Below are 17,129 nucleotides of genomic sequence, written 5' to 3'. Positions count from 1 at the left end.
TAGCTCAAGATTTTGGCTATTTATCTCATGCTCTATTATCCAATCCCTTAGCAACTTGTACTGGTATTACTGCCAAAATACTTCTAGCATCTAGCACATTCCACCTTCCTTAATGCTACCACCCTTAGTCAATCTCATCTTTTACCAAGAAATCTGCATTATCTTTCTTTCTTTTTTTTTTTTTTTTTTGAGACAGAGTTTCGTTCTTGTTACCCAGGCCAGAGTGCAAGGGCGCCATCTCAGCTCACCGCAACCTCCGCCTCCTGGGTTCAGGCAGTTCTCTTGCCTCAGCCTCCTGAGTAGCTGGGATTACAGGCACGCGCCACCATGCCCAGCTAATTTTTTGTATTTTTAGTAGAGACGGGGTTTCACCATATTGCCCAGGCTGGTCTTGAACTCCTGACTTCGTGGTCCACCTGCCTCAACCTCCCAAAGTGCTGGGATTACAGGTGTGAGCCGCCATGCCCGGCTGAAATCTGCATTATCTTTCTAACTGATCTGTCTGCTTTCATTCTTGCCCCTGTACACGCTATTCTATACAGCAGTCACTTTGATCTAAAATATTTTTTAAAATCATATGAATCCTAGCTCAAAATCGTCTAGTGGCTTCCTAACTTGCTTAGAATAAAATCCAAAATCTTTGATTTGGACCATCTGTTCCTTGCTGACCTTTCTGATTTTATCCCTGTCTACATTCCTCCTTACATACCAAGCTTCAGCAGCACTGGTCTTATTTCAGGCCCTTAATACCACAAGGTCATTCTCATTTCTTGTCCTTGATATTTAGTGTTCCCTTTGTGCCTAATTCCCTGTTAATCAAATCTTAATCTTCTCAGAGATACTTTCCCTGAAAATTCTACCTAAACCATCTCTTTTCTGCCTCATCACTCTTTACGATGCTCTTTTTTTTTTTTTTTTTTTTGAGACGGAGTCTCGCTCTTGTTACCCAGGCTGGAGTGCAATGGCGCGATCTCGGCTCACCGCAACCTCCGCCTCCTGGGTTCAGGCAATTCTCCTGCCTCAGCCTCCGGAGTAGCTGGGATTACAGGCACGCGCCACCGTGCCCAGCTAATTTTTTTGTATTAATAGAGACGGGGTTTCACAATGTTGACCAGGATGGTCTCGATCTCTCGACCTCGTGATCCACCCGCCTCGGCCTCCCAAAGTGCTGGGATTACAGGCTTGAGCCACCGCGCCCGGCCTACGATGCTCTTTTTAATTGCATTCTCAGCTCTGATCAAAGCTGATATTGTCTTATTTGTTTACTGTCTCTTCCCATTGAGAAGCAAGCTCCTTATGGGCATGGCCATGTCTGTCTTGTTTACTGCTGTATCCCCAGCACTTAAAACAGTGCCTGGCACATAGTAGGCTCAATAAATATTTGATGGCCAATAAATACCTTTATCTTGAAATATTCTTGTTTAAATAGGAAGTGACAAATCATTCCCATTTCATAAATAGAAAGGGTGAGGCACAAAAGAGGGGAAATAACTTGTCTAAGAGAAAGACAGATCTGGTGTTACAATCCTGGTCTTGTGATTTTTAGTCCATTGTTCTAATTTGTCTGATAAAGTTGCTTTTTTAACACTACAACAAAGCTAACTCATTGCCACCACTTTCAGGATTATTTTGAGGCAGAATCTTCAGAAATATCTCCTGACATTGTCTATAACCTTCAGTCATTCTAATGCTGAAACAATTTTGCTGTAAATTGAGAATCCTAAAACCACTTAATTCCACAGATAGCTTTTATCCTTACAATCCTCAAACACAACCCAAAACGAAGCCCTCTCAAATCATTTAGCAACTCTCGAGCCACCATCATGTACTGTCTTCATCCTGGCTCATCTTTCTATGTCCACCAGTCCTAAAAGCACTGTTTCTAATTGTACTGCAGGAAAACTTACTTAACTTCCCTCATTCATTCACTTAAAAGCAAAGCAGACACATACACATACCAAAAAATTAAGTACAGAGGAGTCCAAAGTACTCAAAGTAGGCTTCTAGAGTAAGTGATATACAAGCTGATCTTGAATGACTAATAGGAAACAGGCAGGTAAACTGGGAAGAGGGTACCTTAAGGTAAGAAGAGAAGTAGATGGTAGAGGGAAAAGCACGCCTGAAGACTTAGAGCCAAGAAGCATACTTCAGATCCTAGTATATCCAACACTTTTCCTGGAAGCCTCTCTTGATCTCTTCCATCTAATTTAGGTGTTCTTCCTTTGTATTCCTATCCACAGAATTCTGTAATTCCTTTATCATAGTTTTCACCAAGATGTATCTTTTTTTTTTTTTTTGGAGGCAGTCTCACTCTGTCACTCAGGTTGGAGTGCAGTGGTGCATTCTCAGCTCCCTGCAACTTGTATCTTCCAGGTTCAAGCCATTCTCCTGCCTCAGCCTCTGCAGTAGCTGGAACTACAGGTGCCTACCACTACACCTGGCTAATTTTTGTATTTTTAGTAGAGATGGGGTTTTGCCATGTTGGCTAGGCTGGTCTCAAATTCCTGACCTCAAGTGATCTACCCGCCTCGGCCTCCCAAAGTGCTGGGATTACAGGTATGAGCCACTGCACTGGCCAGGATGTATCATTAATGCTTAACTTGCTTATCATTTCCCCACTGGACTATAAGATCTATGTGGGCAGGGACAAGATTGTGTCTGTCTTAATAGTGTCTCCTATGGCCAGATTCAATAGGCATGTGATAAATGAATAGAAGAATTAATAAACAAGTAAATGAGTTTCAGTTATGAAAATATTTGAATTTTAATTTTTAAAACCCTATGTAAAGCATTTATTGTATACAGTTGAATAATAATTTCAGGTTTTCTATATTGAACTTACCTCAATCATGTACCACTTAAACTAAAATAGTAAAACAGTGAATATTAATTATAACTTTATTATTTATTCTAAAAGGATTAATTCTATAAAACTTAAGTTTTCTTTATAGTGATAAAAGGTATGTAATAAACTTTACCATGATACCGCTTTAATTTCATTTGTTCAAATAGCTTTTCATCTGTTTTTACTAGTTCTTCTTTATTTCTTTCCAGATACCTTCTTTCTTCCTTTACTTGTTTCATTTGTTTGATAACCTTCTCTCCTAAAGAGATTATAACTCATATTCATCAATGTCTCAAAGCTGAAAGATGGCTCATATCCTAAAATATGGAGTGTAAAACTTAAAAATTTCTAAAGCAGCAAGAATAAATTTTACCCCAAACTGTTTTTCTTGCTACAGTATAGCTTTTATCATGTGGGAAATGCAGAGAAGTCATTTCAGTTTCTAAGAGTGATTTATAAGGGGATTTATAAAATAGTGTGTTTTTTCTGCATTTACATATATGTGTAGAAACTTGGTAAAACTCAAGTAGTTATGCTGATATTCTTTGGTTTAACTCTTTTGGTAAATTCATCTGGGATTCAAAATTATTGTACTTAAATCTTACACAGCAAATGTGTATTTTAGAATATATATTTTAAAAATGAAATAATGTTGGTGACTAAACATATGTAATAATAAATATAAAATCCCTGGCCAGGAATGGTGGCTCACACCTGTAATTCCAGCACTTTGGGAGGCTGAGGCGGGTAGATCACTTCAGGCCAGGAGTTCAAGACCAGCCTGGCCAAGATGGTGAAACCCTGTCTCTACTAAAAGTATAAAAATTAGCCAGGCATGGTGGTGCATGCCTGTAACCCCAGCTACTTGGGAGGCTGAGGCTGGAAAATCGCTTGAACCTGAGCAGCTGAGGTTTCAGTGAGCCAAGATCATGCCATTGCATTTCAGTCTGAGCAACAGAGCCAGACTCCGTCTCAAAAAATAAAAAAATAAAAATAAAATTCCTATAATTTAACTTCTTTTATTATAGTGAAATATATTACATAACAAAATGTACCATTTAAACTATTTTTAAATGTACAGTTCAGTGGCATTTAGTACATTCACATTGTTGTGAAACTATCATCACCATCCATCTCCAGAACTCATCTTCTCAAATTGCAACTCTATACCCATTAAACAACTCCCCATTGGCATTATTTACTTTACCTCACAGAATCATCTGTACTTATGATTGTACTATACTTACTTTCAGTGTGTAATAAAGAGATAGCAGTTATTCCTGAAGGAAGAATAGGCTGACAAGGAAGTAAAGGGTGATCTGGTAAGGTGATGTACTCTTTTTCACCTATCTGTAAGCAAACATGAAAATGAGTAAGATCAGCTAGTGTGTCACATTCTTTTCTCACTTGCCCATAGGTATTTGGTAATGCATACCAGCAATGCATTCTTTTTATTCAGTGGTGATGAACTCCAAATTTTGTATTTATAACTACAGATTATCTCCCACGTTCCAGTCTCTGTATTCTATTACTTGGTCATCATATACAAGCACTATCACACTTAAAAAAAAAATCTGTTATTTTTCTTTCTAAACATGATTTCCTTTCAAGATTTCTGGTCTGTTACCTGTTATGATAACTTTCAATATTTTCTAAGATGGCTATTGATATTTTTGCATCTTGAGCCAATTTTATTTATATTTGCTTAGAAAATTGGTAGTTCTGTCATATATCAAAATTTTAGCAAAGAATTTTACATTTTATTCTAATATCTTATCTCCTCTGTTTGTGTTTCTATTGCCTTCATCTTTCCTAATTTTTGTGGCTTTACCTGATATTATTTGGATCTATGTTCCCATCCAAATATCATGTCAAATTGTAATTCCCAAGTGTTGGAGGTGGGACCTGGTGGGAGGTGATTGTATCATGAGGACCGATTTCCCCGTTGATGCTGTTCTGTGAGTGACTGCTCGTGAGATCTGATCATTTAAAAAGTGTGTGGCACCTCCCCCACCCCTTCCTCCTGCACCAGCCTTGCTCTGCCTTTGCCTTCCACCATGACTGAAAGCTTCCTGAGGCCTCCCCAGAAGCAGATGATGCCATGCTTCCTGTATAGCCTGCAGAACTATGAGCCAATTAAACAATTAAATGGCTAAAGTGTAGTGGCACAATCTCAGCTCACTGCAACCTCTGCCTCCTGGGTTCAAATGATTCTCCTGCCTCAGCCTCCCAAGTAGCTGGGACTACAGGTGCACACCACTACACCCAGCTAATTTTTGTGTTTTTAGTAGAGACGGGGTTCCACCATGTTGGCCAAGAAGGTCTCGATCTCTTGACCTCATGATCTGCCCACCTTGGGCTCCCAAAGTGGTGGGATTACAGGCGTGAGCCACCACACCCGGCCTAAACCTCTTTTCTTTATAAATTACCCAATTTCAGGTATTTTTTTTAATAGTAGTGCGAGAACAGACTAGAATCTACCCTTTTCTGATAAATTACCTCAAGCCTTATCATGTTGATGTTTCTACCACTATCACTTTATTGATCTTGTTTTCAATTATGCTTCTGTAACTCATGTTTTCATTTTTATCTTCATCAAGCTCTCACTTCTATATTGTTTATCTTACAGTTAGTCCCCCATTATCTTTAGTTTCACTTTCTGCACTCTTAGTTACCCACAGTACAGTACACTAAGATATTTTTAGAGAGACAACATTCACATAACTTTTATTACAGTATATCCTTATAATTGTTCTATTTTATTATTAGTTATTTTTGTTATTGTTGACTGTGCCTACTTTATAAATTAAACTCTTCATAGGTATATATGTATAGGAAAAAACACAATATATATATATATAGTATATATAAGGTTCAGTACTATCTGTGTTTTCAGGCAACCACTGAGGGTCTTGGAACCTATCCCCATGGATAAAGCATAGAGTACTGTATTCTTTTTCTAGCTTATTTATTTTGTTATGTTATAGAGTTGAGTTCCCACAGGATAATGGCAGCCACCTAAACTAGAACTGCTCTACAAATCTTCCGAACTACCATAAAAAGAAGCCAAGTAAAACCACCCAAATTTATGCCTACAACATAACTTGGGCACAGAATCCTTTACATATAAGTGAGGAAGTAAGGACTCTAGACCAGAGTGTGGTCAGGAGCCCACATCTGAGCAGAGAGTCAGATATAGACTATGTGTCAGCACTATACATAAATAACAGGAAACATCAATCACGAGTTAGCCTGAAAAGACACGGCTCTAGCTGAAGCAGAGAAATAGAGCAAAGTAAAAAAAATCTGGTAGATTCTATGAGGAATTCAAAGGAAAGGATTTGAAAAATACACAGAGTCTGAGGCAATAATCATGGGAAGACATAGCTTCTGGTAGAGAAGAAAATGCTTTGGAAGGGAGAGGTATCCTTGGGAGCCAGTTTGGAAGAAAAAAGAAGAAAATGGCCAGGATAAGAGTTCCACTGAATTAAGCTAGCGGAAAGGAATCCCAAGAAAACACCCCTTTCCCCAAAAGGCTCCATTTACTTAAAAAAAAACATAAATGACTGCATTTCACTATGGCAACAGAAGAGGGTGCTCCTGATTTAAGAAACACAGTAAGCCACCAAAACACCACTCCCTGTTCCTCTATAAGAACACGTTATTACTGATAACGGAAGAATCCAACACAAATAAACATGAACATCTACAAAATAATCTAGCATTCACACAGTTACTTATGAAGAAAACCTCAAAACTGAGCAGTAAAATCAAAACACATCCATAAAGCAGAGAAAAAGTTAACAATGCTCCCAACATAAATATAATTAAGCATTTGCAGATATTAATGAACATGATAAAACAGAAATTTTAAAACTTATAATTAAATGGAAAAATAGGAAGGTATGAAATTAAGATTAGCCAAACTCAAGAAATAAGAAAAAAAAAGTCTCAGAAATGAATTAGCGGGTTTCCAAGATGGAACAGAGATGACCAAAAACATAGTAAGAAAAACATAGAATAGAAATAAAAGGAGCCAAGAAAATGCAACATAATAAAAAGAGTGAAATGGATCAGAATGAAAGTGGCAGATATAAAAGTAAAGAAGATCTAAGATAAGACTAATTTGTGGTCCCCAAAAGAAAAAAAAACAATGAAACAGATCTATTTAAAAATCATACTTTTAGAAAACATTCTTGAAATAATTTCTGATTTTCATATGGAAAGAATTCACTATATACCTAGAAAAATCCGACCTACAATTCTCAACTGAGATACATAGCCTGCTAAAACTATTACACATTAAAGGAATTCTCCAACCTCCCAAGCAAAAATACTCAAGATAGTTTACAAAGAAAAGGAAATTAAGTTGGTATCACACTTCTAAATAGTAACATATAAAGCAAGACATCAGTAGTGCAACATTTAAAATAAACCCAAAGGAAGTCAGCCAAGGATTTTATAGTCAGTCAAGCTATCCTTCAAGTATTAAAGTATGAAGGCTCTAAAACAGGGATTAGCATATCTTTTCTGTAAAGGACCAAAGAGTAAATACATATGTGTGGGCCACATACGGTTTCTGTCATATTCCTTTTTTTTTTTCAACTCTTTAAAAACATAAAACACATTCCTAGCTCACAGGCCTTACTAAACATGATGCAGACCTTAGTTTGCCTATCCTGGTTCTAGAGAAAGTTTTAAATGTGAAAGAACTAAGGGAATATTGTACTCAGGCCTAGTATAGGTTGAGCTTCATCCAACCAAGAAATCATTGAAAAATCTTTTGCAAAATAACTGGCAGTTAAGTGTTAAACATATTTATAGTTCTGAGACTAAAACAAAGGTAAGGGGATAAGACTAAGTGAACAGTACAAAAATGTTATATTGTTTGACAAAGTAGAAATAACACCACTGAAAATAAATGAGAAGAAAAGGGAGAGAAACAGGTGAAAGTAGAACAAGTTTTCTGATTGCCTCACATATAACAAGGAGGAGTCAGAGCATAATTTTAGAGGTAGCAAATCAAAAGCAGAAGCATAAATTTTTTTAAAAAAAGGAAAAAAAGAGGGGCCAAAAATACTAGCATAAGTGTATTACTATAAAGATAAATATTAAAACAAAAATACAAATCTTCCTAAATACCAGGATGAAGAAAACCCCAAATAAATAGTAAAAGACACACAGTAAATATAAAGTAAAATAACAAACCTGAGACTAAACATATCAGTCATATCAATTATGTAAATGGACATAACTCATCTAACTAAATAAAAAAGATTTTCAGACTAGCTTACAAAGCAAAACCCAACTCTAGGCTATATATAAGAGATATATCTAAAACACAGTGACTCAGAAAGGCAGATAAAAAGGAGGGGAGTCAAGAATGGAAATATATCAAATAAATATAAACAGAAAGCAGAGTATTTTCATATGCAGTAAAGAAGAATTCAGGCCAAAAAGGCATTAAATGAACCAAAGAAAGATGCTTCATAATGCAAAGGTAGTAATATTCACATAAGAACAACTTGGTGCCAATAACACATAGAAAGATAAAGCGGAAACCACAGGAGATGTAAGCATAAATAGTAACACAGTAATAAAGAGAGATTCTAACATACCATTCTCAGTCTAAGACTTAGAGAATGTGGAAAAAAAAGAAGAATATGGAATACTTAATGTATTCAGAAAGGTAAACCATAGACAAGCCACAAAATAGAGGAAGATATTTGCAACACACGTAAGCATGAAAGAACTATCTTCCAGGACATATTAAAAACTCCTACAGGCCGGGCACATTGGTTCATGCCTGTTATCCCCACACTTTGGCAGGCCAAGGTGGGCAGATCACCTGAGGTCAGGAGTTTGAGACCAGCCTGACCAACTTGGAGAAACCCTGTCTCTAGTAAAAATACAAAATTAGCCCAATATGGTGGCACATGCCTGCAATCCCAGCTACTCAGGAGGCTGAGGCAGGAGAATTGCTTGAACCCAGGTGACAGAGGGTGGTGAGCCGAGATTGCACTGTTGCACTCCACCCTGGGTAATGAAGGAAACTCCATCTAAAAAAAATTAAATTAAAAAATCAAAAAATTCAAACCACAGTTAAATAGTATTAAGCATCCATCAGAGTGCAAAACATTTTAAAGTGTGAAGATAGCATGTATTATTGAGGATATAGAGTAATAGGAAATGTCTTGTATTCCTAGTGAGAGTGTAAATTTGTATAATCATTTTGGAATACATTTTGGCATTATTTAAGTTATAGGTAGGCATTTTCCAGCTATTCTCCACATAAGTATTTATTCCTCTCGTTTGTGTGTGCTGTTAATAGGTAAAATTTGGAAACAATAAAAGTATACAGCAACAATATAACAACAACGTTTGCTGAACATGGTATGCCTCTGCTCCCAAACCCAAGGGCTTAGAGTTGTGATTCTCCTACTAGGGCTTGTACAGACTCCATTCAGCATTCCAATCTACTATTCATCAAGCATCATTGGACAACCGGGACAGACATTAAAACACTAGTGGGCTGGTTGTAGTGGCTCATGCCTGTAATCCCAACACTTTGGGAGGCTGAGGAAGACAGATTGCTTGAGTCCAGGAGTTGGAGACCAGCCTAGGCAACACAGCAAAACCCAACTCTACAAAAAATACAAAAACCATCTGAGTGTGGTGGCATGTGCCTGTAGTCCCAGCTACTCAGGAGGCTGAGGTGGGAGGATGGATTGAGCCCAAGAGGTCAAGACTGCAGTAAGCTGTGAGCACTCAACTGCACTCCAGCCTGTGTGACAGAATGAGACCCTGTCTCAAAACAAAAACAAAAACCCCGTAAGTGGCAGCACTGCTTGCAATTCCTCTGGGATCACCTTGCAAGCCTTCTCTTGTTTAGGTCCCATTCAAAGTTGGCAGGGTTCTGATTCACTTGGTTTTAAAAAATATACATAGAGCAGCACATCCAAATGCAGTACATCTCTCTACAGATTCCAAAAAAGGTCCACAGTGCTTTGTCTCATTCTTAATGGTAGCTGGAGCAAGGAGATACCTGAACATGTCACAGACCATGGAGCTCCTAGAAATTTCTCTGAATTGGTAGAGGCTCCTGAATTTTCTTGCAGCTTATCTTCTACCCACTAACAAACATGTCTTACCTAAGGTATCTACATTATTTGGTATTTCCTGTTTATCAGGTCCAAGGGGATCATGATATGGTCAAGTTGCCTATAAACTAGATTATGACAAGGAGCCAGAATTGACACAGCTCTTAGGCAAAACAATGAAGGTCTACTGCTATTCCTATTTGCTACTTTTCTCTGCTAACTGGATGAAGAAAAAGCATTTTCCAGATTAAGAATGGCATAGGAGCATCAGGCTGTAATAATGTATTCTAATAAAGAAACCATGTAAGGAGTAGCAGCTACAATTGTCACCACCTGACACTAAGGCCCATTAATCTTCTGCACAGGCCAACTAGGTGAGTTGAATGTGGCTATGTTAAGAATCACCTTTTCTGCCATTTTCAAGTTTTGATCATGGCACAGAACCCTGCAATTCCTCCAGGAGGTTGGTAATGCTTTGGTTTACTATTTTGGTAAGGAATAGGCAGTTCCATCATATTTCACTTGGCCCATTCTACCATAACATTCCTTACTGCACATGCTGCAAGAGGCAGGGAGGCAGTATGAGGATTCTGCTATTTGCTGAGTAAGTCCTTTACAGTATGCCTTCATGAATTAAGGAAATGACTACAGGGAGAATTTGCAAAGCCATTCAGCACATTAGAAGACTGATTTAGCCAAAACTTCACTTATTATCTGACCCCTCTAAACCTCCAACATATTGGTGGAACACAGAGTTATTCAGGTCCCTAAGGATCAGAATCATATCAAAGCCATTGCCATGAATCCTGAAAAGTATGGGTACCTCCCTTTCCCCATTGTAGTCATCTGGGTAAACAACCTCTGATCCCCTTAAGGAAGGTAAAGCAGGAAATTTAAATCCGTACTTGTGGCTGAGTGACAGGGTTTTTTCTCAAGGATACCTGGCCTCCCCAGATATTACTCAATATATTGAGTAAAGCTCAATAAGTTCTGGTTATGTAAACTGGCTAAGGTCTGGTAATTTAATAAGGGGATGTGTGATTATTCAAGGTAGACATCTATTTGCAAAGACTAAAAATAATTTTTGGTTATACAGACCAAGAGCATACTGGTATGCTTATCCACTTAAGTCTCAGGAACATCATGATTAGTCTTAGGGACACCTTGGCAACTAACTATTGTCAAGGATTTCTTAAAATTTTTTAAGAAATGTCTTTAAAAAAATTGTCAAGGATTTCTTAAAAAAAAAGGTACTGTTTTATCTTTTTTAGTAAAATGCTGTAAATTGGCTTGTCACTTGGGGACACTGTCATCTCTAAATAAATCAAGTAGGCTGGGCGTGGTGGCTCAGGCCTGTAATCCCAGCACTTTGGGAGGGTGAGGCGGGTGTATCACGAGGTCAGGAGTTCAAGACCAGACTGGTCAAGATGGTGAAACCCCGTCTCTACTAAAACTACGAAAATTCGCCGGGCATGGTGGCATGCACCTGTAATCCCAGCTTCTCGGGAGGCTGAAGCAGGAGAATCACTTGAACCTGGGTGGCAGAGGTTGCAGTGAGCCAAGATTGCACCACTGCACTCCAGCCTGGGTGACAGAGTGAGACTCTGTCTCAAAAAAAAAAAAAAAATCAAGTATAGTCCTATCTTCATTCCATGTGACATAAAACAGCCACTATAAGGTTTTTAAAAAGAATTCTGGGGTTGCCTTTCCAATATATTCCCCAATGTCTGGTTAAAGAGGTAATTGGATATAAATTCTCTCTTAACATTTTTATTTCCCAAAGTCTTTGGATTTCTTGCTCTACTTTTTAACAAAAAATTCCTGGCATTCTAAATTTACTCAGTATGAGCTACCATATTGTCTAGGTTTCTGTCAGCCTGACTCAATGTAGCAAAAATATTTTTTACCACTTGCAGTTGCTGGAGCTAGCACATTAAATCCAGAATCTCTGATAAGTGTATCCATTTATTAAACTTGAGCCAATCTAAAGTTATATTCTTTCATTTCTGCTTTGAATCTATTCCCAATAACATTTTTCTAAGTTTCTACTTGCACACATTAACAAAATATTGCAGTTATTTTGCAATAACTAGTCTGAGATTCTCATTTGTAAAAGTTTTTGGCCCATTCACACTTTCTGTACCAAATGCTGAATCAGTTCAGTGCAGTTTCAAGCACGAAGGAATGTAATAAAGGAAATTAAGTGTAACAGAAAGACTGAAGGAGCAGGTTCTGGGTTTGGTTTCCTAAAATGATGTTTCCATTAGTGAAGTTACCATTGTTGAGGCCATCACCAGAAATATGCTGAAAGCAAGAAGCCATCACTGTTATTGCCATTACTGCTTCTTACATTTAGGAAGCTGAAGGAAAAAAACAATTCATAACACAAACAGAAAGAGTAAAACTGTTGTTATTCACAGATGACATGAATGTGTATGTAGAAAGTCCTAAAGAATCTACAAAAAAATTATAGAACAGAATTTAGCAAAATCTCAATAGATGAGTTCAATGTGTAAAAATCAATTACATTTCTATAAACTAGCAACAATTAGAAAATAAAAATTTTAAAATACCATTTTAGAGAAGCGTCAAAAATACCATCTATCTAAAAATAAATGTAATATTAAAAGATCTATAAGAGCACTACACTATAGGAGCAACCACAGACACTGCTGAAAGAACCTAATGACATAAATAGAGACATACTGTGTTCATAGATCGAAGATTCAGTATAGTTAGGGTTATCAGTTTTCTTCCCAAATTGATTGACAGATTCAAGGTGATTTCACCCAAAAATTTCAGTAGTCTTTTGGTAAGAAATTGACAAGCTGATTCTAAAATTTATATGAAAACACAAAGAATCTAGAATCACCAAAATGATCTTGAAAAAAAATTAAGTTGGAAATCTTATACTATCTGATAACAAGAACTACTATAAAGCCTCAGTAATGAAGATAATGCTGTATCGGCATAAGGATAAAAAAAATCATTGAGCAGAAAGGGAGGCTAGAAATTGTCCCGGATCTATAGAGTCAACTGAGTTTTGAATAATGCAATAGGAAAAATAAAGTCTTAACAAATGGTGTAGGAAGTGGTTATCTGAGGATCTCAGCTGAACCACAACCCCAACCTCATTCTGTACATAAAATTTTGAGATTAATGGTTTTCTTCAAGTTAATTCTATTTAACAACGAAAAAATATCACTGAGAGTGCAAGAGAAAGAAGGTCATGATTGTTTGAGGAGAAAGTATGACAGAGTTGTCTAGAAAAATAGTAATGGACCAAGAAAATGTAGTATATTTGTTGGCGGAATTAAAGCCTCATTTTTGGGATTTTTTCCAATGAGTATGAAAGACATAACCATGGAAAAATTAATGTAACTTTGTGTTTTAGTTTTCTCATCTGAAAATAAATACCTCCACAAATAGTTGTTGAATTACATGAATTAACATATATAAAGCATTTAGAACAGTGATTGGCTCAATAAATGCTGTCTAATTGGTTGTTGCTATATTATTAGTATTACCATTTAGATAGGTCGTTATTAAAATGGTTAAGACTACGAACTCTGAAGCCAGTTTACACTATTTAGGATCTAAGCTCAGCTCCAGTACTTACTAACTATATGAATGACCTGAGAAAGCCATGGAATCTCTCTGTGCCTCAGTTTCCTCATCTGTAAAACAGGAATGACAACCATAACCTACCTCATGGGTAGGTTTTGTGGGGATAAAATGAGTCAGTATGTGTAAAATACTTAGAATAGTGCCTGGTAGTTGGTACTCATTGATAGCTATGATTAAAATTAGTACTGTTATCATTCTTAAGACTGTCCTAAATTTATCCTGCAAATATTAGCAAAATTCTCCTAGTCTTCCCATCATTTCTTGAGAATAAACTGGTAATTTGAATAGTGTTCATTAACTCATTTAAACCACTGCAATTCAAATTAGGTAACATATCCAAGGTCACCAGCTAGTAACTATAACATAATAAACAATTTACTAGCATACTGCTTCTTAACACACTATATAATTCTGTTCTAAAGAGAAGTTAATCAAGTACAGGTAAAGTGTTGGTGGATAACTTTTTTCCCCTTTTTGAGTACGCCGTTACCTTAATTATAAAAACAGAAAAACTGGACTACTATTGATAATATTGATATTAGAAGTATGTTCCTCGAAAACTTAGACATTTTAATCTGAAGTTTGTTTAATCTCAGTAAAAATATGTTGCAATACCATGTTTAAACAAAAAATTAAAAATAGTGCCTGATTGTCCCGTGTTCTACTGATAGCTGTATCATCTTCATTTTTCCAAAGACACTGACTTAAAGGAAATGAGATTTGAAAGTCATATTAAAATATGATCCCATGAATATTAGCTTTTCATATTTTATGTATTTTATTTGATGCTCTATAAACACAAATATTGAAATTTTCAAAGTCAGCCTGAGACCATTATCATATGTTCTTTCAGACTCATTAATGATTCATGTAAAGCTACATTTAGTATGAGTAATAAAATCGTATTTCATTTATTATAGCTAAATTCTAGTTCAATATCTATAGCAAGATAAAATAACTGAAAATTTTAGAAGCATATTTGTTTATAGTCCTATTGTAAGTAATTGTTTATAAAAATCTGTATTTTAGGCGCGTGCCTGTAATCCCAGCTACTCAGGAGGCTGAGGCAGGAGAATTGCCTGAACCCAGGAGGCGGAGGTTGCTGTGAGCCGAGATCGTGCCATTGCACTCCAGCCTGGGTAACAAGAGCGAAACTCGTCTCAAAAAAAAAAAAAAAATCTGTATTTTAATTTCAAAAGACTGTGTAAAACTCTTGCCTAAGTACTATACATTTGAATGAAATGATACCAATGTGAAAATCAAGCATATTGATTAGTTTACCTATAACTAAGAACAGAGGCAGAATAATTAGTTCTAATGAAGGCAAACAAAGACAGAAATTTTTCTGTCATCAAGTTGTCCTGATGATAAAAATATTACAATAGAAACAAATCTAAGTTATAAATTATCCCTCATTATCTTGGAGAGGAATGTTAGCAAAAAGTAAAGATCTGAATCAAGGTAATTTTAATTAAAATATCACTAATATCACTCATATCTTTAAGTAGAAGTCTTTATAACAGTACTCTGAATATCTTTCTCTTTTTTTATTGTTTAGATTATGACGTGGAATCAGCATCTATACTTTATTACCTTTTTTTGGTGTCAAAATAATCATTATCTGAATCTTCCAATGATCTTGGCAACGCAGAATTTCCAATTTGATTTTTTGCAATCTGGCTTTGTTCTGCAGTGGCTTTTCCCCCAGCTGATGCTGATGGTCATCCATAGCAAATAAAGTTCAGAATGTTAAGAAAATGCTAAAATAAAATTTTGTTTTTATATGTATACATTATAATCTTGTCGTATGTTTCAGAATCCCCATGAACTTTACTATACAGATATAAGGCAACAGTTTCCAAAGTGAATTTCATGAAGTATTAGTTTATGTGAAAAGAAAATTCTTTGGTTAATTCAGCTTGGGAAATGCTGAATTAAGCAACATCAAACAGCAACACAGTCCCTTACACACAGTCACTCCTATTGCAGGGTTTGTCTGTCTCTATGTACAACTAAATCTGCAAGACGGGGTAGGTAAGTTGGAGGTTTCCTGAAATTTAATTGCCTTTTTTTTTTTTTTTTTAAGGACAGAGTCTTGCTCTGTTGCTCAGGCTGGAGTGCAGTAGCTGCAATCTTGGTTCACTTTGGCCTCTGCTTCCAAGGTTCAAATGATTCTCCTGCCTCAGCCTCCCAAGTAGCTGGGATTACAGGTGTGTACCACCACACCCCAGTAATTTTTGTATTTTTAGTATAGATACGGTTTCACCATATCGGCCAGGCTTGTCTTGAACTCTTGATCTCAGGTGATCCCCCCACTTTGGCCTCCCCAGATGCTGAAATTACAAGTGTGAGCCACCGTGCCTGGCCTTAATTGTCTTTAGAAACCCGTATGCCAAAGCATTTTTTGAAAAAGTGCTTTGAGGAAACTTCTCTGGAAAATGCTGGTATAAATACAGAATGTAAAATATCATTTGTTATTTCACATACATTTTCATTGATAAAATCTCCCTTCGTTTTAACAGAATTTCTTAGTATAGGAAAACTACACAATCTATCTTTAAAATATTAACACTAATGTTCTACATGGTCTGTATAAACAAAAGATCCATGAATCTGGCAGTATTAATGCAGATTTTTTTTCCCTTGGAGAAATCAATTTTTTTTTTTTTTGAGACAGAGTTTCACTCTTGTTGCCCAGCCTGTAGTGCAATGGCGCAATCTCAGCTCACTGCAAGTTCCGCCTCTTGGGTTCAAGTGATTCTGCCTCAGCCTCCAGAGTAGCTGGAATTACAGGCATGCACCACCGCACCCAGCTAATTTTGTATTTTTAGTAGAGATAAGGTTTCTCCATGTTGATCAGGCTGGTCTCGAACTCCCGACCTCAGGTGATCCACCCACCTCAGCCTCCCAAAGTGCTGGGATTACAGGTGTGAGCCACCGTGCCCAGCTCACTTATTCTTTTCTGAAATTTTTTTAATTCAGAAAAGATTAAGTGAGCCAAATTATATTTGAAAAGTCATTTTACAAGAGTTGTTGCTGGGCATGTTGACTTATGCCTGTAATCCCAGCACTTTGGGAGACTGGGCAGGAGAATATCTTGAGCCCAGTAGTTGAAGACCAGCCTGGGCAACATCTCTACAAAAATAAAATAAATTAGCCAGGCATGGTGGTGCATGCCTGTGTTCCCACCTCCTTGAGAGACTGGGGTGGGAGGATGGTTTGATCCTGGAAGGTTGAGGCTGCAGTAAGCCATGATCACACCACTGTTCTCCAGCCTGGGCATCAGAGACGAACTTGTCTCAAACAAACAAACAAACAAACAAAAATCCCCCCTCCAAAAAAAAAAGACTTGCCACAATATTTTGCAACCTGAAGCCCATTTGGTTTTAGTTTGGCTGCTACAATTTATTTCCCATCTGGCACTGAAACTGTCACTTAAGAACAACAAACAGAGGCTGGGTATGGTGGCTTATGCCTGTAATTCGAGCACTTTGGGAGGCTGAGGCAGGTGGATCAGCTGAAATCAGGAATTCAAGACCAGCCTGGCCAACATGGTG

The 17,129-nt window shown here is 37.0% G+C and overlaps 2 protein-coding genes across 2 annotated transcripts in view; both read right to left on the bottom strand.

Moving 5' to 3' along the window:
- LOC135273421 (spermatogenesis-associated protein 1-like) overlaps positions 1 to 4,066 on the bottom strand; it is a 36,188-nt gene extending 32,122 nt beyond the window's left edge. Inside the window, 1 exon segment of the mRNA XM_064372571.1 lies at positions 2,979 to 4,066. Within this exon segment, the coding sequence (XP_064228641.1) occupies positions 2,979 to 3,084 (106 nt within the window). The 5' untranslated portion in view covers positions 3,085 to 4,066.
- Positions 4,067 to 4,119: 53 nt separating this feature from the next.
- Positions 4,120 to 17,129, bottom strand: part of LOC105710284 (spermatogenesis-associated protein 1) — a 47,470-nt gene continuing 34,460 nt past the window's right edge. The window contains 3 exon segments of the mRNA XM_021667731.2: positions 4,120 to 4,195; positions 14,218 to 14,271; positions 15,166 to 15,280. Of these exon segments, the coding sequence (XP_021523406.2) occupies positions 4,120 to 4,195; positions 14,218 to 14,271; positions 15,166 to 15,280 (245 nt within the window).

This window comes from Aotus nancymaae, unplaced genomic scaffold, assembly GCF_030222135.1.
Source record: "Aotus nancymaae isolate 86718 unplaced genomic scaffold, 86718_ANA_hifiasm-v0.15.2.pri h1tg000007l, whole genome shotgun sequence".
In the NCBI taxonomy this organism is placed as follows: Eukaryota; Metazoa; Chordata; class Mammalia; order Primates; family Aotidae; genus Aotus; species Aotus nancymaae.
The sequence above is the reverse complement of the archived record's forward strand: the minus strand, read 5'-3'. Positions and strand labels throughout refer to the sequence as shown.